General features: G+C 38.9%; 1 protein-coding gene across 1 annotated transcript; it reads right to left on the bottom strand.

The window, feature by feature from the left end:
- Nucleotides 1–95: 95 nt before the first annotated feature.
- On the bottom strand, nt 96–14,824 carry CCDC112 (coiled-coil domain containing 112). The gene is made up of 10 exons (XM_063456927.1): nt 14,660–14,824; nt 13,163–13,278; nt 9,640–9,761; nt 8,492–8,581; nt 6,116–6,191; nt 3,836–4,217; nt 2,518–2,931; nt 1,712–1,807; nt 303–424; nt 96–196 (listed from the first exon to the last, which is right to left on the bottom strand). The coding sequence occupies exons 1-10, from the start codon at nt 14,753–14,755 to the stop codon at nt 166–168; spliced, it is 1,545 nt and encodes a 514-aa protein (XP_063312997.1). The 5' UTR covers nt 14,756–14,824; the 3' UTR covers nt 96–165.
- Nucleotides 14,825–24,193: the final 9,369 nt, after the last annotated feature.

The raw sequence follows: 24,193 nt of genomic DNA, 5'->3' as shown, positions 1-24,193 counted from the left end.
GTTTCTATGTTTCTAAGTTATTGTGTTTTCCAAGTATTGTAAAACAGAACATCATCACTACCAAACGTCATGACATTTTATTGGTGTCTTTATTTGTTGCATATTTACATCCCTACAAACAAACACTTGTACTTTTGGCGCAACTACAATCTTGTTCTCGCAAGTCTATAAATCTTGTCTCCACGTTGGCACAGCCCTGGAAGACAAAACAAATTACAATAGTTTGCCTGAATGAAAATATACAAACAAAAACTGAGCAATGTATCAGTGTAGTGTATGGCAACATTTATATTTGGTCTCACCTGTGTGGAATATGTAATGAAGGACCAGTCGCTCCTGTTGGCCCACTCTCTCTACAACGTGCTTCCCAGCCTTTTGTAAGTTTACAAAGTCTAGCAGGATCTCTGTCAACGTGAACTTGGACCTATTAATAAGACGACAAAAAGTGGTTATAGTCGAATTATTTAATTATTTCCAAGACATTCTATGGCTTGCTTCAGAACATTTATAAATCTGAACTTTTTTCTATATAAAGACTGGGCAACAGTAAAGTGATGCTGGACTCTAAAATAAAGTAATGAAAAAAAATATATGTCAGTTTTCTGCTCTATAAAATGGCCATTTTGTCTTAATGCCAATGAAAGATAAAGCTTGGAAGTATGTGACCAGCAAGAGTGTGCCTCTATCAGCAGTACATCTCCAACCAATTAGCAGAAACTGTCAGTTGATAAATTTCACTGGCTGTTACAGCAATAAAAGAGGGTTGTTTTTTTTGTTTTGTTTTTTACAAGCAATCAATACACAGTAACCAGATAGTAAGTGTCATAGATCAACCTGCATACTTCTGTTTGAAGCATCCAGTAGGGGAAAATTGCATGGTGAAAACACAAAACAAACCTCTATTATGGGGATCAAAATGTGCAATTGGGGTTCATTGGGACCTGCAGGTATTTAACCCCTGCTGGTACTTTTACTGCATGATGGTCTATGCCATCACTGGGCATTAAAGCCTGTACTGCATTACGGCGTAGACCGCCATGTGGTCCTTATGTGGTTAAAGACATGGAAAACAGAAAATCTTGGAAATATCTGCTCCTTTATAGCGCAATGGTGACGTCAATAGCATGTCAATAACTTTCAAACAACAGATTGTAATTTACTAGGGGATTACTAGGGGATTAAGGTTTGAAATAAAACATAGAAACATAGAATGTGACGGCAGATAAGAACCATTCGGCTCATCTAGTCTGCCCAGTTTTCTAAATACTTTCATTAGTCCCTGGCCTTATCTTATAGTTAGGATAGCCTTATGCCTATCCCACACATGCTTAAACTCCTTTACTGTGTTAATCTCTACCACTACTTCAGCTGGAAGGCTATTCCATGCATCCACTACCCTCTCAGTAAAGTAATACTTCCTGATATTATGTTTAAACCTTTGCCCCTCTAATTTTAGACTATGTCCTCTTGTTGTGGTAATTTTTCTTCTTTTAAATATAGTCTCCCCCTTTACTGTGTTGATTCCCTTTATGTATTTAAATGTTTCTATCATATCCCCCCTGTCCCGTCTTTCCTCCAAGCTTTACATGTTAAGATCCTTTAACCTTTCCTTGTAAGTTTTATCCTGGAGTCCATGAAAAGATTGGCCTCTAATGAAAAAAATTGAGTGTAATGGTATTTGAGATAATAAAAAAAAAAAAAATCAGAGTACCTTTTCTTTTAACTTTGCCAGCCTCCTCTCCTTTTCTGCTTCTAATTCTTCTCGTGCTTTGTTTTTCTGTGCTCTTTCCTCAAGTTTCCTTTGGTCCTAGCAAAGAGATTTTATCAAAATGTATGCATTTCTCTTTAGACTTTAAAAAAAACTTTCTTTAAAAAATAGATGATAAGTAGTCACGTTACTACAGAATAAGTGGAACAAGAGTCAACACATATGAAATTTACAACATTTTTTTCTTTTTTTTTTTAAATCTAAGCAGTTATTTGTATACGAAAACTAAACAAGCTCAGCTAGTGACAAAAAAACAATAACAACTAATATCAAAGTCTTAACTGAAGTCTTAAGATAACAACATAAAATATGAATAAAATATATTCTAGGCACACAAATGAGCAGGAGAGGGAGAGACAGAGGGGTTGGAGGGAAGTAAGAAACACACAAAGGTACTAGGAACCATAAGAGACACACAACGGGGTGCAAGACACACAAATGGGGAAAATGGGGGATAAAATACACTAAAGGGGTTAGACATTAAAAAGGGAGGTTTCAAAAAACCAAAAAACACAAAGGGGGTAAGAAATTAAAGAGAGGAGTTATGTGACACACAGGTGAAGATGCATTTTTTTGAGGGTGTGGGAGGCAAAATGCATCTTCGTATGTGTAGCCAATCATCCTTGCACTGATCCTAACTAGACCTGTAGCTGAGCACTTGAAAATCAATCACACAACAAATAAAATAAAACAAAATCAAATATGAACACTCTATAAAGTCTTATGCAAACCCTTGAGAAGATACTCACCATATCTTGAAATCGTTGTATCTGAAAACAGGCCATCCTCCTCTTCTCTTCTCTTTCCGCTTCTTCTCTCATCTCTTTTTCCAATCTTAGAAACGCCTCCTGCTCCTTTTTCTTTCGTGCATGTTGTTCCACTAAGAGCTTCACTTCCAGCTGACGTTGGTACTCCTTCCTCTGTTTCCTTTGTTGCTCCTCCTCTTCTTTTATTTTCATCTCATGTTTGGTTATTTCCTCTATCTCTTTCTTTCTTTTCCAGGCTTCTAATTCCTGCTGTCGTTTCCTCCTTTCCATTTCCTGTTTCTGTCTCAGAGCTTCTTCTTGCTGATGGCGATCAAACTCAGACAATTCCTGCTTGACGTGCAGCTTCGACATTTCCGCTTTTTCCAAATGTTTCTTAGCTTTCCATTTTTGAATAGCCTGAAATGCCAAACAAAAAACACAATGAAAGGATTGTTGTAAACACATATAATGTACAGTAAATAAACTTAAAGGAACACTATAGGGTCTCGAACAATAACATGTATTCCTGACCCTATAGTGTTTACCCACCACTTAGGTGGCTTGCCCCTCCCCTCCCCCCTTATTTCCAGCGTCGCAATGGTCCACCGATGCTGGCTCTGCCCCCGATCTACCTCCTCTGTGACAATCAGAATTGTCGATTTTTAGCCAATCCAATGCTTTCCCATAAATAATAAAATATTAAGTAAGTTTTATTTGTTAATTCAAGCGTTCTGTTGCATTTACGAACAGCTGTTCTCTAAAAGGGGAAGTATATGTCCAGCATATACTTTGAGGAAGGAACAGAAAACATTCTGCAAGTTGATCAAATATATTAAGAAACAATGTCTACAATTAAAGGAAAGATGTACAATTATATTTTAAGAAAGTAGTTATCTGCCAAATTATTAAATGATGTCTACCTTTGGCCAAGACCTCACTACCATATGACCATGAACTAATTTTTCTTTCAATGATCCAAAATATCTGCTGAATTGCTGACTCTGTGTAATATAATGTAATGCTAAGTAATCGTGTTCTGTTTTTTTATATAAACCGTAATTGAAGCCAATACATTTTAAGATCTGGTTTGAGACTGTGCGTTGTATATCGGTAATATCTTGTGTTTGTGCTGGTTGGAGTTCCAAGGACGGTCTTCAGACGTGAATAATCCCTGGGGAAGAATTTCTGCCCAAACAGAGACCTATTCAGTTTTGATTAGACATCACAGTGATTTTCTGAATTAAACTATATCGTTGTATCATAGGAAATATAATGAAAACAACTCAAATAGATATATGTTTTCCCATACAATGTTTCTCACCTCTCTTTTTTTCCCCTCTAATAAGAGGAACTCCTTGTACCAGGTTTCATGTTGCTGGACATCCTCTCTTGTCCGGCTAGGAAGATACTCCATTGCTTCTTTTAAATAAGTAGGCTTGCCTTTGTGTTTGGTCCAGATTTTGAGAAAGCTTTGATGGTCAAAATCATCCCATCCTCCTCCACGGCCACCAGACTGTTGTAAAAAAATTTCAAATATTTCTACCTCTTCTGGAAGCTGACTTGAGATTTTGCTGCATGACACCACTTTCCCAGAGGGTGCTTTGAAAACCTCTGGGGCGGTGTTCTGGGATGCCTCTATTTTCCGTTCCAAGGCACTCAGTTCAGCAATGGTTGACTTTTCATCCTTTAATAATTCCTCATAACTGAAATAACAATAATGTTATATCAATTTCATGCAGCCCATTAATTTGTCATTATGCAAACGTGATTCACTTTGTACTCTGGATCAAAAAGCTCATTCAACTGCTGTTCAGGTTTTATGATTATATTAAAAACTTGGAGAAGTGAATATAATATCAAAAGGCACACGTCAGTTATCTTGTGAGCTTTAATAATGCAGACAGAAAAATCAACAGATGCTTCCCAAGCTTCGGATACAAAAATTATGGTTTGGCTTTTTTCTACCAAGAGGTGGTTAATGGTGCAATGCTGATCTGGTTCAGTGCCCATATACATCTAATTATTATTATCTCATGCCTACTTTAAACCACAAGTGGTACAAATTCTGATAATAAAAAGGGTCAGACTTAAACCATACTGAGAAGACTAATCTGCATTTTCATTTTGCACTTACTGAAATAAACAAAATGATTAACCTTTAATAGTTTGCAATACTTAATAAAAAAAATAAAAAAATTAAATCTATATAATTCGACTTTCAGTCACCTCCCACTTTTATTCACCGTACAGTTATGTTACATCAACTTTTTATATACATACATTATATATATATACTTATGCAATGTATGATCATATAGTGTAACTAAACCCCCATTATTTTTTGCCTAGATTAGGTGTTTTTAATAAAACTAGTCAAATTTGTCAGCATCAAAGTAGCTGTTTAGTTAATAAGTGAGTGCGCTGGATTTCTATTTTTACTGTACTTTTTGGCCCCCAGCAGTACCCCATTTAAGCATGTTTAGGTGAGTGCAGCCAGCCCCTTGTTTTCCCATATATATTTAGGAGTCTAGCCAGCTCTTTGGTTTTGCACCGCCCCCTGTCACAGGTGTCTCATCTCAGGACCCTATTTAAGCCTTGTACTGCAGAGAACTCGAGATGGAAGGATTTCCCCAAGTGAGTAGCTCATTTAGTAGACAGTTGGCAGTGAGAGTAGGACCTGCCAAAGATGGGGTACATTGACGTTTGTGGCAGGCTTATGCAATATATGATCATATAGTGTAACTAAACCCCCATTATTTTTTGCCTAGATTAGGTGTTTTTAATAAAACTAGTCAAATTTGTCAGCATCAAAATAGCTGTTTAGTTGATAAGTGAGTGCGCTGGATTTCTATTTTTACTATATATATATATATATATATATATATATATATATATATACACACACACACACACACACACACACACACACACATACATGCATACATATACACACCAATTAATAGTTATACCCCAAATGAAATCATGCATGCATTTTGAGGGGGGGGGGGGGGGGGGTTATTATCTAAAAACAATTTGCAAAAGCTGCACTTCTCTTGTCTGGAGCCCTCCCCTTCTAAGCCAGCCCAGGCTTCTGTGACTGCCCAATCACAGACTTGCCAATGCAGCTCAACAAGAGGTCTTTTCAAGGGTTGTTTTGGTGCTTAGAGTATCCCTTTAAGCACTCCTAACTTGGTACCCCAGAAATTCCGATATTCATACCATAAAGCCCAGATACATTTCTATTTTAATTTCTACTGAAATATGCACTTTCATAAATTGTCAAAAAATTTAACTCCAGACACACAAAGCAAGGATCTTTTAGCCATGCAGATGGTGCAGCTAGATATTAGCTTCCAGGAAAAGCATTTTGCATTTTAAAGCATACAAGAGAACGTCTAAATATTTTCGGTTTATCTATGTGACAATGTAACATTGGTACTGACCTCTTTCAGCATTGCATGACTATGAACTTAAAATTAAGTTAGTAAGCTATTCAGCTAAAAGTTATCATATCTGTGTAAAGGTTTTTAAAGGAACCTAGCAATCTCCAGTTCACATGTAAAACAAATAATTATATATATATATATATATATATACCTACATGATTCTCTGTTCTTCTTTAAAGGCAATGATAGCACTGTCAACTTCTTCCACCATTACTCTGAGCTTCTCAACAACTGTAAGATAAAATACAATAAAATACTTTTTACATTACATTGAAGAAAAAAAACCACACTGTACAAGTGCAAAAAAATATAGCATTGACTTCACTTTTGTATTGCAATCATATGTATGGTAATTCAGTTGTGCAATGGTTTTCTATACAAAATGTTTTTCTGTAGGACCACTTTATGTTCCAGTTTGAATTATGTAAAATAATAGATACTTCATTGGGTGATTTCCAGCCTGAGCTATCCATTCAGTATACATTTATACAAAATAAAACAACTTTTCTGGTTATCTCCCATTCTATTACAAGACTTCTTTTGATTTACATGTATCTTAATCATATTTTTGAATCTCATTTGTTTTACCTGATAGGAAGCATTGTTTTTTTTTTTATCAAGTGTATATTTTTTTAAAATATCTAAACTGCACTGCCTACCAACACACTGTTGCTGCACCATCCTATACGCCCATATCAGGATGCAGTCACTTTAAACAGTGAGATGGCGCCTGGACATTGCTCACACCCAGTTTTCAATAAGCTGTTATAGAGGGTGGAAGGGTTCTATTAAAGTCAAACGTAATCATGTGTTTCAAACTGACAATCTGTAATATATAGAGCCCTCTTCAATAAATCAGAAAAGATTGGACACACCGTGCCAAAAAGGTAACAAAGTGCAATTAGTGCAGTCGTACACACATGAACCAGTAGAAGTACTATACGTTAATTAACCTCAAAAGAGGAAAAAAAACAACAACAAAAAACCTTAAATAATAGCGCAGTATATATTTTTTTCCATTTTAATTTTTTTTTTTTTTTTTTATATGAAAGGTAGGGATAGGGGTACAGAAACAGAAAGGGGGGGGGGAAGGCGGGTCATTCATGGTACAAGGCATTGCAAATTCGTTCAGATACAGTTGGGCACAACTGGGTACAAGTAGATACAATTATAAGGGGTTGTTACCATATGATACTATAGCTTCTCATCCGTTTAACGTCGATATGGTTCTCAGACGGCAAAGGGAGGAGGTATAGTAGACCCCCTTCCGGTACCCAACCAGCGAGGTCGGAGGTTGGCTTACACTATTCACACGAATTACATTGAAATTACAGTGTTCACAAGGTGCCTGATCTCCATGTGCTCCAGAGTTCCCAAGCTTTTTCATAAAGTGTCGGGGGGGGGGGGGGGAAGAGCGATGTATAGGCAGTCTCGTAAATCCATTGTTTATGCAGGTCTCCGAGTAGGTCCTCTTTTTTTGGGGAGAAATAGGGCACTTCCATTTTCTGGCTATTAATTGTTGTGCCTTTAGAATATGTACAATCATTTTCTGTTTGTATTGGGGTAACTCTGCTGGCAGGTCCAACAGCAAGTATGTTTTTGGGTTAAAGGGAAGAACACTTTTTGTTATGCGTTGAGTTAGGCCATGAACTTCTGTCCAGTATTGGCCAAGCTTCGCACACTGCCACCAGATATGGTACATCGTGCCCTCGGTTCTACTGCATCTCCAAGTGCAGTATATTACAACAATATGCAGGTTTTAGTGAAATTTATATAGAGAGCTATATGAATCTATACAAATTTAACCAAAACCTGCATATTGTCAAAATATACTGCACTATTATTTAAGTTTTTTTTTATCCTCCAAATTACTTTGGAGTATTTCTACTGGTTCATGTATATACAACTGCACTGATTGTGCTTTAGGTTTACTTTTTAGGCATGGTGTGTCTAATCGATATACAAGGTTTGGGAATCCTCGAGTGAATAGAATAGTGAGCGCTATAATATACTTTTCTTTTGTAACCTCTTTAATAAATATCTGTGCAGCGTTAGCTAATATTGCTTAAAATGCAATATATATATATATATATATATATATATATATATATGAAACATGGGGGATGGTTGTGTATTGTTTATTATATATATATATATATATATATTTTTTTTTTACTATACAACCCTACCTTTGCTTTGAAATTCAATTAGATAAATAGGTTGGTGTCATAAAAATATACTCTGCTCTGACAGCAATATCCGCAGGCACCAACTTATTACTGACATAGGCTTCAACTTAATATTTTTGGATAAACTTTCCATATACTTTGTCTACAGAAGTCACTATTAAAGTCTATGGTGATTAATCATTTGAAAAGTTTGTCCAAAAATAATAAATTGAGGCCACAATATGTAAACCCTGACATCATAACAAGAGCACTACATTTATCCCACCATTATATACTTAAATACATTCTGCAAAACATAAAAGTCATCAAAAATATATATAAACAAGACAAAAATGTTCTTACATTCTGGAGTAGGTTTCACATCTTTTAGCTGTCGCTGAAGTCTCTTGACATTATTGCCTATTTTTGTAAGCTGCTGCCTGGTTTTTGTTTCTATAGAACAAAGGAGTAAAAGAGTTAATATACCAGCATTTATCAAAGTGTTTAACAGTGCACCACTCCATACAAAAAAATAGGACTATAACAACAAATGTTCAAACACACAGTAGCACATATATATGATTGCTGGTAAGACCCATTGTCATTCTTCTGAAAACCATCGTAATATGTCCACATCCATGCTACACCCATCAATGAACCTCACATAATCCACATCATCCAGTCATTCCATCAGACATTTTACCCTCTTACTTTCCAGCTAAAGATACCATTAACCAGTTATGACAAATAGACGTACTGTAGTGTAACATAAAATAGTGGCTTAATCCAGCATTAAGATTAAGATGGCTGGTTCTGCTGATACATTTATTAGAAGATATTCAAACGTTCTTGAAAAATGTGTTTTAATATGGAAAGTAGTGCAAAGCTGTAGACTTGGTATGTGTCTGTTGGTTTCCTTAATTGTCCCACTTTTGGACCTTTGCACAACTTTTTCAGATCATTACACTTCATCTCAGTGATTATGGAGCCTAAAGTCACCTGGCACTTGCCTATGTTTCAGTGTTAAACCATTTTAAACAGTCTATTAGTGAATGAGGGTGTCTCTATCCAGCCCCTACTGGAGGCATTGCTACAGTGGAACTAAACTCCGTCTTAGCCATACCAATTCATTTCAGCAATGGTATAGGATTGAGAGCCGTCTGCTGATTGGCCAGGGAACCTCAGAGTAAAATTGTTCAAAAATGGTTTAACATTGAACTGGGGCCATGAAACTTTGGGTACAATAATCAGTTTAATGAGAATAAATGGCTATGTTACACTGCGTGTGTCTTTAACAAGCAAATATGCATGTTGAACTTTTCATCTTATGGTAATGTGGCAAAATAAAATGTTTATTAATAATTGCAAATACAAATTATATTTTCAAATTTGAACATCAGGTGAAGTTGGTCTATAACTTAAAACAGCATTCCACCAGCAAGCATTACAACTTTTCCTTATTAATATTCTAAACATGTTGACGAGGAAGTGAGAACAAAATGCTGACTTACTTTCTGCTTTTCTGACATTTGCCTGCTTTTGCTCATATTCTTCAAGCGCACTATATTCAATCCTGAATTCATTTTTCTTGTTATAGAGATGGTCATTCTTGTCTTTTTCAAAGTTTGCAATTCTAGAAAGAAAAATAAACAGTTCGCAATGGAAGTAGAGGAAGTAAAGCAACAGTCAAACCCAATTTATTTACAAGACTAAATACAACAGAGAATGCTTTTTGAGTAAGTTCACACTAGGTCTAGATGTTTACTTTGCTCACCATCTCACAGAACTTAATTACTGTAGAGGTGCAAAAATAGAGTCTACATGTTGCATGACCTTTTCTTTTGAACACATATACCTATTAAAGGGACACTCCAGTCACCATAACAACCTCATCTAAGTAACTCTGATGGTGTAACCCCCAAATGTTGCCTCCAGTGGCAATTTCCAGGTCCCCCAGTCTGCATCCGACTTCTACATTTCAATTACAGAAAGCGCGGAGTGCTGCTGGACAGGGTCGCTGCCAATTGACTAGTGCGGTCGGCTGATTCTTTATGCCAATCAGAGCTACCGATCAATCAGCAGTTCCCCTGCCCAGTGGCACACCACGCTTCCTGTAACTGAGATTCAGAAGCAGGATTCTACCTGGGGGACCTGGAGATTGTCGATGGAGGCAACTTTTGGAGTTTATGTAAGAGTGCGCCAGGGCCCTCTTAGTACCATAACTTACCAGGAAAGGTTAAAGGATCTTAACATGTATAGCGTGGAGGAAAGAGGAGACAAGTGGGTGTGATAGAAACATTTAAATACATAAAGGGAATCCACACAGTAAACACAGTATATTTAAAAGAAGAAAAACTACCACAACAAGAGGACATAGTCTTAAAGGGACACTGTAAGCACCCAGACCACTTCAGCTCATTGAAGTGGTCTGGGTGGCAATTCCCATCACCCTTAACCCTTCAAGTGTAATTATTGCCGTTTTTATAAACTGCAATAATTATCTTGCAGGGTTAAGTCCTCCTCTGGTGGCTGTCTACCAGACAGCCACTAGAGGGACTTTTGGCTTCTTAGATGACTTTTGGTCGACTAAACGACGCTGGACGTCCTCACGCTATGCATAAGGACCTCCAGCGTCGCCGGAATCCCTATAGAAAAGCATTGAATAATGCTTTACAATGAGGAATTCTAATGTATGTGCGGCCATTGCCACATTAGGTCTCCCTCTAGTGCCAGGCAAACGGGTTTGTTTTCCTGGCACTGGAGAATCACTTTAAATTAGAGGGGCAAAGGTTTAAAAATAATATCAGGAAGTATTACTTTACTAACAGGGTTGTGGATGCATGGAATAGCCTTCCAGCTGAAGTGGTAGAGGTTAACACAGCGAGGGAGTTTAAGCATGAGTGGGATAGGCATAAGGCTAGGGACTAATTAAAATATTTAGGAAATTGGGCAGACCAGATGGGCTGAATGGTTCTTATTTGGCGTCACATTCTATGTTGCTATAACCACTTCATTTAGATTAAGTTGCTATGGTGACCGGAGTGTCCCTTTAAATAATAATCTCTATTGCTTAGCAGAGATTTATCAGCATGCAGCAAATGGAAATCATGATGTATTAAGTGCTGATCGGGAAATAATGGCACATGTAGCTGCATTTTACTACATAACATATAAAACATAACATCCCCAGAATTACTAGATGATCTCGAAGTACAGTGCCCTCCACTAATATTGGCAATCTTGGTAATAAGATCAGCCAGAACGATAATGGGTCGATCCCTAGATAAACTTTTGTTAAAACATTTTTTTTTTTTTTTTTTTAAATACTCTGCTCTCATGGATATTGCAATTGCAAAACACAACACAGGTTTAAATATATTTAAAACTAATACTCTTTTTTTAATATGTATAAAGCACAAACACCATGGGACATGGGGTACCTGAGCCAGATCCTCTTTATTGGATTACAGATTGGGCAGCAATAGTGGACCAACCACTTGTCTTTCTATGTTTTTTCGTTCAGTAAAAATGCCCCTACTCACGGTACAGTAGGAAGCGGCAGGAGGAAGGATTTAACCTCCCTTGTACTAATATGGGTGTTATATTTACCCCATAGACCAAAAGTGTAGATGGTGGCAGATCATACCTGGAGCATTTTTAAATGTATTTAGCATTGAGCAGTGTTTGCATTTTTTTTTTATGTATTTAGCACTGAGCAGTGTTTGTGTGTTTAAATGTAAGCATGTTTTTGTATGAAGTATGTGTGAGTGAATGTAGGGGCGTGTTTGCATGTAGTGTTGGCATTTGAATGCAGGCGGGCATTTTTGTATAGTGTGTTTTTATGTAATGCTCATATTTGGATGCAAGGGTGTTTTTGTGTGCAGTGTTGGCGAAATGCTGAGATGTATGCACATATACACACACTGGCACACATGCAGATACATAGACACACAGATGCGCACACACTGGCACATACAGATACACAGACACATAGGTATACATATGCAGATACATAGAAACACAGTCATGAACAGATACACACAAACACTGACACACAGAGACAAACACACACACTTACAGAGACACATAGGCACAGACACACATACAGATACACACACACACACACAAGTATAAGTGTGTGTGTTTATTGTATGCAGTGTGTGTTTCTATACTGTATGTGTACTGTATGTAGTGTGTGTGTATAGTGTATACAGTGTGTGTATAGTGAGGTGTAGGTGTGTGTGTGTGTGTATATATATATATATATATAGTGAGGTATAGGTATGTGTGTATAGTGTGTATAGTGAGGTGTGTGTGTGTCGTCATCGTCACTACATTCCCTGGTGGTCCAGTGGCACAGTATGGTTGCCCAGTGAAGAGGGGCCCAGGAGTCTCCACATCCAGTGGCAGCATGTCCTCTGTTCTCGCGATCCGTGAGAGCGTTGCCACGGGTTGTCATAGCAACGCGCAGCAACGCTTTCGTGGATTGTGAGAACAAAGGACATGCTGCTACTGGATGTGGAGACTCCTGCAAGCGGCAGGAAAATGCGCCCCGGACATCCCCCTAGTGAGTGGCACCCGTAGTGGACCACCCTCCCCTTAGTATGCCACTGGACGGGGGTATTGCTCCTGCTTCTGTTTTAAATTTTACAAGGGTGGAGTCGTTAGCTTCTTCCTTGTAATATAAAAAGAACTAAATAAATGTCATCCAACAAGCAATTCATTCTTTCATTGTAATTTGTTTTCATTACTTATACAAATGCCCAAGTCTACTAAGTAGGTACAAATAACCAAAGCTCCTGAAAAACTGCATAAACATAACACTTTATATAAATACCCCCTGCAATGTCTCATTTTACATTATAGGGTACAGCTGAAAAGCACGACAAACTATTTAAAATAAAGATATTAAAAGTAATTACATATGCAGTATGGTTGAGATTGACAAAAGGGTTTCAATGCCTGACTCACTAGAAATAGACTTTATCCTTGTGTTACTCAGTGAGTGGGAGAAAAAGTCGAATTAACACTTACTGATTTTTTAATTTTTCAGTTTCACGAAAAAACTCTGCTTTCTTTGCTTGATCAGCCTTAGTCTTCCAGTTATTAACATGAATTTCCCTTTCACTTTCACTAAACCAGCTTTCATCCTGTAACAAAACAATGACACATCAGTTAAAATGTAATGGCGAAAAAACAAAAAAAACAACCCAGTACAACATAAAGTGCAAAAAGGACTCTTTTTCTTTCTGTTTATACTCGTGTTTCTCAATAAAAAGTAGCTGTACCCACACTATACCCTCTCAAATCTGAAGCCGGAAGCAAATTTGGGTTACCTAAAATGTACCGACTCTTGATTAAATCTACCATATATGCCAATGTAAAATTAGATGTGTTATATGTGTATATTCGCTAGATGTGTATATTCGCTAGAAAAGTCGAACCTCAAAATAAGACTGCGGACTTGCACACTTACAATCTGGGCCTAGGCAAGGCAGCAGAAGTCAAGAAAAAGTCCAGTTTCATGTAAAATTTATAAATGCTGTTTTACTAACTGTAATTTTGTGTATGATAGAAACATAATAATCCCATTCTGTTTGTAAGTCCAACTCCGCTCATTCAAACCGAATATTTAATTTAAGCACAATTATTTAATATGTTGGAGCATTTCATTATTTTAGATCAAATGAAATCAAGAACAGGCAGTAACAGAGGACACGTGGCAGCAACATTTCCAAACTTTATTTAGGCATATATCCCAGTATAAGACAACTGTGTTATTTTATATTGGAATATATGCCTGAATAAAGACTGAAAATGTATCAGGAGGAAGATCTGCCGCAGGGGGCTCCCTGGGAGTCCCCCCAACCGCGATCGCCGGCGTGGGACCACCGGTGACCGGGTAAGTAAGGAAAGACCAGAGGGCGTACTATTACGCCCTGCGGCGTTTAGAGCCACTTTAAAAAGGACGTAATAGTACGCCCTCCGGTCTTAAGGGGTTAAACTTAGCTCCCGACTGATTCCTCTCTTGCAACTGTCATTAGTCTAATATTATCCTTATCTTTTGTGTCACTTTACCCCACTCCCTCTAGCATGTAAACTCATTGAGCAGGGCCCTCAACCCCTCTGTTCCTGTGTGTCCAACGTGTCTGGTTACAATTACATGTCTGTTCGTCCACCCACTGTAAAGCGCTGCAGAATTTGTTGGTGCTATATAAATAACATAATAATAATCTAGTGAATAACCTAAACATACTTTTTGTGACATTATAAGGCTAAGATTCAAGTATAATCTATTCTGTAATATATTACACTTATATACCATAATAGGTATAAATACACACAGTTTACCATTTTAGAAGAAGGCACCATGATGTACTGGTACAATGTATACACAGTTATCACAATAAAAATAAAGATAATATAAGCACACACAGCCTGCTATGCTATATATAAATATATATGGGCACTTTGTGGCTACACGTAGATTGGCCATTTATTATGTTCTCCCCATAGACAAACATACTCTACCTGCTCCCCACCAGCCTCCTTGGTCTCGGATACGGGAGACACGGTTGCTAAGGAAGCCATTTTACTGCTATAACCTGCAGGGACGTCCAACGGCATCTGGGAGGGACTGGGGGAAGAGCCTGAAAGACAAAACGCAGCGGGCCAATGGGGAGGGCAGCCAGAAGCAGGTGTGGCCGGACATGGCGAGTTATGGAGGGAGGGTGCCGAGCATAGTGAATTAGCTCCCTCCGACCATAACAACCACTCCTCCCGCCCAACATCACTCGCCCTCACTCTCCAAGTATACCATGTTGTGCACTCACTCTGCATAACTCGCCCTCATATACTATAGTCATACTAAATGCTATATTTATATATTTATAGTATTTAGATTTAGTGTGTTGCACCCAGTACCCGTTTTCCTTAATAATGCTCCCATGGTGGCTTACAGATGTTTAAAGATGGAGTTAGGTCCAGTTATGGGTTGTGGTTGGATTGTACTTGTAGATAAAGAACATTAGGCTTCCAATATCGAATGTCACTAGAATGTAGAATGTCTAATGCGTACACCATTTAAATACTTAAAGTGTGTACTTCAGTTTCAACACTTTTCCTGTCAAACCGTGTATTTAAAACATAGGGTAGACTTATTTGATTTTTAGCCTGTAAAAAGTTTTTAATATAGAGCCTCTAATGTTTGCATGCAAGACTTACAGGGTTAAAAGTGAAAATTCAAATTGAATTTCACATTTAAAGGGACACTAAAGGAACCTAGATCACTTTATCTCATTGAAGTGATCTGGGTGCACAGTCCCTGCTTTTCTTTTTTTAAACCTGCAGCTGCAAACATTAAATTCAGATATAGAAATAAAGAAACTGTAATGTTTATATTGCAGGGTTAACACTGTCTATAATGGATGTCTACCTGAGAGCCATTATAGGCGCTTCCTGCTGTTTCGTTGAGTTTGAGTGTACATGAGGACATCCAGCATCTTCAAATGCTTTCCTATGGAGAAGACCTAATGCACCCTCACCGTGCACAGCAATGTATTTAACGCTAGGCTAACAAGGCATTTGCCTTGGGCGGTACTTTCCAGGGGGCGGCAAAACATGCTGCCCCCAAATGCCCAGGTAAATGCCTTGTTAGCCTCGTTTTAAGGGGGAAAAGCTGAAAAGAGACTTGCATCCATCAAGTTCAGCCTTCCTCACATATGTTTTTGCTGTTGATCCAAAAGAAGGCAAAAATCCCAGTCTCAAGTGCTTCCTATTTTATAACAAACTCGGAAAAAAATCCTTCTTGGTCCCAAAATAGCAGTCAGTTATCTCCTTGGATCAAGCAGCTATTACCCCACTAATTAAAAATGATATCCCTGTATGTTATGTTTTGTGAACTATTTATCCAATTGCTGTTTAAACATCTGTATGGACTCTGATAAAACCACCTATTCAGGCAGAGAATTTCATATCCTTATAGTTCTTACTGTAAAAAAACATTTTCGTTGCCTTAAATTAATTCTCCTTTCTTCCAGCCTAGATGCGTGACCTTGTGTCCAATGTATAGCCCTGTTTATGAATAGATTTCCAGCTAATGGTTTGTACTGGCCCCGAATATATTTGTATAATGTTATCATATCCCCTCTGAGGCGCTGTGTTTTCAAACTAAAGAGATTTAATTTTTTAACCTTTCTTCATAACTAAAATGCTCCATTCCTTTTATCAATTTTGTAGCTCGTCTCTGCACTTTTTCTAGTGCCATGATATCCTCCTTTAGAACAGGTGCCCCAAATTGCACAGCATATTCAAGGTGTGGTCTTACCAGCAATTTATAAAGAAGCAAAATTATCTTTTCATCCCAAAAATGTATGCCCCTATTTATACATGACAAAACCTTACTGGCCTTAGCAACTGCAGATTGACATTTCATATTGCTGCCTAATGTATTGTCTATAACAATTCCCAAATCCTCATGTGTGGTTATCCCTAATTCACTACCATTTAGGGTGTAAGTTGCTTGTGCATTCTTGACCCCGAAGTGCATAACTTTGCATTTCTTTACATTACATTTCATCTGCCATTTTAGTGCCCAGTCCCCCAATCTATATAAATCCCTCTGCAGCAAAGCAATATCCTGCTCACAGTGATGCCGGTATCCGAAATATGACATCACTCCGGCCCTGGCATCTCTAAACAGTGCGCAAGGAGCAGACGAAGAAGATTACAGTCAGTTACAGCATCCACACTGGACCCCAGGAGATGGGTCCACTTCAGCTCTCCCAAAGGTAGGAAGATTGTGTGGACTTAAAAAATAAATAAGAAAAAAAAAGAATAATTTGTGAGTGTGTGAGAGAGTGTAAATGTGTGTGTCTGTCAGTGAATGTGTGTGTGACAGTCAGTGTATGTTAGTGTGTCCAGTGGCGGAACTTCCACTGGTGCTGCCGGTGCGACTGCACCTGAGTTCGGGCCGATTGGGTGGTCCATGCAGTTAGAGTCACCCGATGGGTATTTCTGAAATACACTTTAAGAGCCTGACCAGGCCCCTTTCACATCGGCATGCTGGGAGGATGGGAGGATGTGAGATCAGATCACTTCCTCCCAGCTACAGGAAGAGCCATGTGGGAGCGAGAGTAACCCCTGCAGTAGTGGGAGGAGGCACCACAAAAGGAGGGGGAGAGGCCCAGCTCCAAACCCACACTCCCATCAGACTGAGCCAGCAGCAAGACTCCAGGTAAGCCTAAAAATTCTGGATGCGTGTATGTATTTGTGTCAGTGAGTGTATGTGTGTGCCAGTCTGTGTGTCAGTGTGTTTGTATGTGTCAGTGTATCAGGGTGTTTGTATGTGTCATTGTGTGTGTATGTCTCTGTGTGGTTGTGTCAGTGTGTGTACCTGTGTGTCAGTGAGTGTAGCTGTGTATCAGGGTGTTTATATGTGTCAGTGTGTGTATCTGTTCCTGTGAATGCCTGTCTGTGTGTCAAATCAGTGAGAGTCTGTGTCTGTCAATGACGTGCGTGTTTGTCATTGAGTGTGTGTGACTGTCAGTGTGTGTGTGTCTGTCAGTGATTGTGTGTTTTTTATTAAGTGTGTCTGTGAGTGTGTGTCTGTCAGTGAATGAGTGTGTGGATATCTGTGAGTGTGTTTGAATCAGTGAGAGTGTCTGTCTGTCAATGTCTGTGAGTGTGTAATTGAATGTGTGGTGTGTCTCTCAAAGTGTGTCAAATCAGTAAGGGAGGTTATCTGTCAGTGTATGTATATCTGAGAGTGTGTGTCTGTCAGTGAGTGGATATGTCATTGTGTGTCTGTCAGTAAAGCTATAGGTTGGTTAAACAGTATGTGAGCCAATGACTGTGTGTCTCTCAGTGAGTGCATGTATATCAGCGAGGGTGTCTGAAAGTATGTGTTTGTTAAACAGTGTGTGTGCCCATGAGTGTTTGTATGGGTCAGTAAGATTGTGTGTGCTTAAAAGGATGAGCTTGAAAGAGGTGGGGCTTTAAAAGGGAAAGGTGGAGCCTAAAGCGGACGGGGTGGTATTTTCCAAAAAAGGTGGTTCTAAAACAGGAAGAGGTGCTTCCCTCACAGGAAGGGATGGGGAATCTTTAGATTAGGGTGTAGTTTTGACAAGAGAGGCACAATACCACTAACATGGGGGTGAGGTGATCATATGGACATTAAAATGTTAGGAATACAGTTTTGTATTCTACATGGTATAGTGCTCCTTTAAGGTCAAAATAGTCATACTGGAAAAATTCTCCAAATCAGATGTGCTTTGAGTTTGACTATTTTGGCCTGAAATTTGAAATATACTTTGAATTCTTACTTTGGTCAATTTGACACAAACTTTAGTGAGTTTGACTGAAATAAAACAGTTTAGAGAGTCCGGTTCCTGCATCTTTTTTGCCATTTTGCAATCTAAAAACTAAAAAGAACAAAATATGTGATGCACAAGGTATAGATAAGAACTGGGAAATTGCTGAGCCGAAGAAAGAGGGGTGGGCCAGTGGTACAAACATCCCTACTGCTGCACAGAGAGTGGGCCTGCTAGAAGAATTGGCAGGTAGGTTTCATGTGAATGCACACCAGGCTGCTTGCCAATCAAGCAGGCCAGCCCACCGAGGGTGGTCCATACAGGTAGCGGTGTGTCTCCTTGCAGGGTCCTAATGCTCTGAGAATATTGCAAGGACATCTAATGAAGTGCCTTTGTCCTGAGGACAAAGTTGGGATGGCAAGACAGCACCCTAAAATCAGATCTGTCCCACCAAAATTGGGATTGGTTGGAGAGCCTGGGAATATCATAGGACAAAACAGAGAAAATGTATTGCCCAGAAGATTGTACATATAGAATCGTGAGAGCTGAAGTTAGAGGGAACATTGCAAAGGCTGGATAGTGTCTGAGTTGAAATGGTACTGAGTTCCATAGATAACAGCTACTGGATGCATACTTGCAAAAACAGAATATTCAAGGATATAATCTTTCAATGTAGGGTAATAACGGCTTGATCCAAGGATAAATCTGACTGCCATTCTGGGGTCAAGAAAGAATTGTGCTTCAAACTGGTTTTTTTTTTGCCTTCTTTTGGATCAACAGCAAAAAACAAATGTGAGGAAGGCTGAACTTGATGAACGCAAGTCTCTTTTCAGCTATGTAACTATGTAACTATATGTAACTATGATAGTGGTCAATTTACTAGAGCCTGATGCTTGCTTTTTTACTTTTTGTTTTGCCAAATATTACTAACAACAATGCTGTTAGCTGCTAGATGGCGTTGTGGTTATGCCTAGCAAGACCAAGCAACAGAATGAAGAGCTGATATTGTGTTTTTGATAATGTGGGAAGTTAGTTAACGATTATACACGGTGCAGCAGCAAAAGAGGAATAATGGATCAACATCAGGAACACAGCAGAATTATGTATAGATTAAAGTCAGTTACATTTTATGCTGACCTATATGCAGACAGTTGCAGTAGTCAAGACGGAACATGGTATTGAGACATTTTGCAAGCTATAGAACAATGCTGTAGCAGCAAAGCATAAACGTGATGAATTCAATTCAGAAATAGTTGTTTAGGACAGGGACAATATTTTTATGCACATGAATGTACAGCACATTTTATTTGGGTGTGCATCCAGGAAACCTTTAAATTGTGTATAAGGTGCTTTTAAAAAAAAAAAAAAAAACGTCAAGAAGCACTCCCACCCCAATAACAGCTTTAGCTCTATAATACACTTTGCTGTCGGGCTTATTCGCTTAATTCAAAACTGTAGCAAATTGAAACTGAATTGACAATTTAAGGCAAACATAGTTGACTTGGAGAATTCTTCCTTTTCCAGTATAGCCACCGCTTGGATATTTTAGCCTTAATTTTGTAGGTTTTTCCTCAGTTTTTTAGTTTATAATCATGTGCTTGTTTAGTGAATTCAGAGTTTAGTGAATCATGTGTACATTATATTTTTGTGGGGCTCATTAATGTAATATTCTCTAGTTTTTCGCCATACCACCCTCTCCCCCTGCTCACCTCTTGTCATGCCTGTCTTGTGCCCTTCTCTCCATAATCTGTTCCTCTTCTCATATTCTCCCCCTATATCTTTAGCTTTCTCTACGTTCCCCTATCTCCTCCTACCTTCTGTTCCTCACTCATTATTCTCCCCCACCTTCTGTCTCTCTCTTTATATCCAACCCCTCAAGACTCTCTATCCCTCTTTCCATTTTCTTCCCCTACCATCAGCTTTCTTCGTATTACCTCTTCCTCTTACTTCATGTACTTTCATGTACTTACTTTATGTACTTTAATACATGGGACTCAAACATGGACTGATTGTCATGATCTGTGATGCACGTTGAGGACTGATTGCCGCTGTTTGAGATACTTTTATTGGCATTCCCGCCTGCCCTCCCCCCCCCCCCCCCCCCTTCCAGCAACAAGGGAATAATTTATGAAGAAAAACAAAACAAAAATTACTTTCGATCCTGCACCCAAGCCAACTTCTCCCATCAGCTTGCTCCTCTGCCAGTGACATCACTATACTTTACTGGAGGGGGAGGGATGTTCCTGGACGAACTGAGGGGAGAATTTGGATGCTATTGGTCGTCTGTTACCAGAATTCTATGGGCTTGCTTATGACGCTGCCATAGATGGAGTTACACCTCAAAGCAATGGTCTTTAGCTCTGTATGTGCCACGTTTTAAACTGACTCCTAGCACCATAATAACTTCAACAAATAACAATAACAAATTACTGAAGTAGCACCATAATAACTTCAAATTACTGAAGTGATCATGGTGGTTGAAGTAAACCTTTAAGCAATACATTTATAATTTACTATAGAGATACATGGTATAGTTAATCGTTTTGGGGGATATTATAATAAATATTTAGTCTTGTCACTACCATCAGTGTGTGCCGCACATTAATGTATATGTCACCCCAGAGCATGCAGTGTAGTGGCTGTGATGAACAGGATAGCCTTCTGTAAAAACATAGAAACATAGAATGTGATGGCAGATAAGAACCATTCGGCCCATCTAGTCTGCCCAATTTTCTAAATACTTTTATTAGTCCCTGGCCTTATCGTATAGCTAGGATAGCCTTATGCCTATCTCACGCATGCTTAAACTCCTTTACTGTGTTAACCTCTACCACTTCAGCTGGAAGGCTATTCCATGCATCCACTACCCTCTCAGTAAAGTAATACTTCCTGAAACTATTTTTAAACCTTTGCCCCTCTAATTTAAGACTATGTCCTCGTGTTGTGGTAGTTTTTCTTCTTTTAAATATACTCTCCTCCGTTACTGTATTGATTCCCTTTATGTATTTAAATGAACCAGTTTAGTAGCACTTCTCTGAACTCTCTCTAATGTATTAATATACGGTCTCCAGTACTGCGTACAATACTCCAAGTAAGGTCTCACCAGTGTTCTGTACAATGGCATGAGCACTTCCCTCTTTCTACTGCTAATACCTCTCCCTATACAACCAAGCATTCTGATAGCATTCACTGCTGCTCTATTACATTGTCTGCCTACCTTTAAGTCATCTGAAATAATTATCCCTAAATAGTCATGTCCTGAACGGTTCGCCGGCGAATAGTTCCTGGCGAACATCGCGTGTTCGCGTTCGCCACGGACGGCAAACATATGCGATGTTCGGTCCGCCCCCTCTTCATCATCATTGAGTGAACTTTGACCCTGTACCTCACAGTCAGCAGACACATTCCAGCCAATCAGCAGCAGACCCTCCCTCCCACCTCCTAGACAGCATACAATTTAGATTAATTCTGAAGCTGCTTTCTTTTTTTTTTTTTGCATTTTTTTTTTGTGTGTTTGTGTTTATTATACATTATCCTCCATAGCCAGTAACCTGTGTTTATTATACATTATCCCCCCATAGCCAGTAACCTGTGTTTATTATACATTATCCCCCCATAGCCAGTAACCTGTGTTTATTATACATTATCCCCCCCATAGCCAGTAACCTGTGTTTATTATACATTATCCCCCATAGTCATTTATCGTTGGACCTAAGAAGCATGATGTCTTAGGCCGGCCCAGAGAGTGAGTGAGTGAATAATATAATATATATGTTCAGAAACATATTAGTAATATATGTAAATCGGGTTCATGCAAAGAGGGTGAAAAGGTATTAAAGAAAAACACACTTATTGCATCAAATTTACAAAGCCAAACTTTTAAAAGCTTTCCTCATTTCTTTCTCGGGATGAGGAATATATCGGTTGTAGACTGAGGATTTTCATCTGCCCAATCTTTTAATAATATGCACTGGAGTGTCAGTGTTGAAGGAGACCGAAGCTGCCCCTATTCTAAATGAAAGACCCAAGACATGGATACAACCCAATCTTAGCAGTAGTGTTCTGATGTAGAAGAGGAATTTAGCCGTAGTCAGAGGGATTCAGTGAGAGTAGTGGTAAAATGTGTGTGACATGACTGAGTGTGGGTAAGTAAGAGTCAAGTATTTTAACTGGGCACTAGTTCTAGGTGGGATAAAGTGGTATAGCGGATGGATGAGTAGTTTGGTTAGTTTTAGAGATTTGTAGAGAAAGTATATAGTGATCATGATTTTTAGCGATATCCAATATTTTTAAGGTGGTCCCAGTGCCACCACTCATATCTGGTGTCACAATAGCTTGCATTTAAAAAAACAAAAACTTTTTTGACTGTAATATAATAGCAGTCAGTTTCCTTCACACGTGTGCGTTTCAGGGCCTACCAGGGCACAGTGTCACACCAGTGCAACTCATATCTGGTGTAACAGTAGTGTACATTAAAAAAAAAACCTAGAAATTTGACTGTGAAATAATAGCAGTCAGTTTCCTTCACACGTGTGCGTTTCAGGGCCTGCCAGGGCACAGTGTCACACCAGTGCAACTCATATCTGGTGTAACAGTGGTGTACATTTAAAAAAAAAATACAGGAGGCTTGTTGTCACCTTTCGGGGACCCTTGGTGTTGTACGTGGCTGGGTGGAGGAAGAGACCTTCAATGACATCAGTGAAGACAAGGAACGGGACATGGCTAGCTTGGTATCCAACCTTGTGCAAATGGGGAGTTTGCGGTTGTGAAAATGGACTGTTTGCGGTTGTTTGCGGTGCGTTAAACGGGGAGTTTGGTCTGTCACTGTGAAGCGGGCGTAACCCTTACACTACCTGATCGATACAACATCATACCTGATGTTTTAAAGCACGTTATTCCAAACAATTTAGGAATGTTAGCTGATTTATGCCCTTTATGGATTAAAACCAGACTCTGCATCAACTATGTAATTTTCCATGGGAGTTTTGCCATTGATCCCCCTCCGGCATGCCACAGTCCAGGTGTTAATCCCCTTGAAACAACTTTTCCATCACTATTGTGGCCAGAAAGAGTCCCTGTGGGTTTTAAAATTCGCCTGCCTATTGAAGTCTATGGCGGTTCGCCCGTTCGCGAACATTTGCGGGAGTTCGCGTTCGCCGTTCGCGAACAGAACATTTAATGTTCGCGACATCACTACCCCTAAATCCCTTTCCTCCGATGTTGAGGTTAGGACTCTATCAAATATTCTGTATTCTGCCATTGGGTTTTTACGTCCAAGATGCATGTTCTTGCACTTATCCACATTAAATGTCAGTTGCCACAACTCTGACCATTTTTCTAGTTTACCTAAATTATTTGCCATTTGGCTTATCCCTCCTGGAACATCAACCCTGTTACATATGTTAGTATCATCAGCAAAAAGACATATCTTAACATCAAGACCTTCTGCAATATCACTAATACAAATATTAAAGAGAATTAGTCCAAGAACAGATCCCTGATCTACCCTACTGGCGACAAGGCCATGCTTCGAATATACTCCATTGACTACAGCCCTCTGTTGCCTGTAACTCAGCCACTGCCTTACCCATTCAACAATATTGTAATCCAAACTTAAAGATTGCAATTTGTTGATAAGCCTTCTATGTGCGACAGTGTCAATAGCCTTAATGAAATCTAGGTAAGCAATGTCTACTGCACCACCCTGATCTATTATTTTAGTTACCCAATCAAAAAAATCAATAAGATTAGTTTG

This window comes from Pelobates fuscus, chromosome 5 (assembly GCF_036172605.1).
Source record: "Pelobates fuscus isolate aPelFus1 chromosome 5, aPelFus1.pri, whole genome shotgun sequence".
In the NCBI taxonomy this organism is placed as follows: Eukaryota; Metazoa; Chordata; class Amphibia; order Anura; family Pelobatidae; genus Pelobates; species Pelobates fuscus.
Note: the sequence above shows the minus strand (reverse complement) of the source record. Positions and strands in the feature narration are given on the sequence as shown.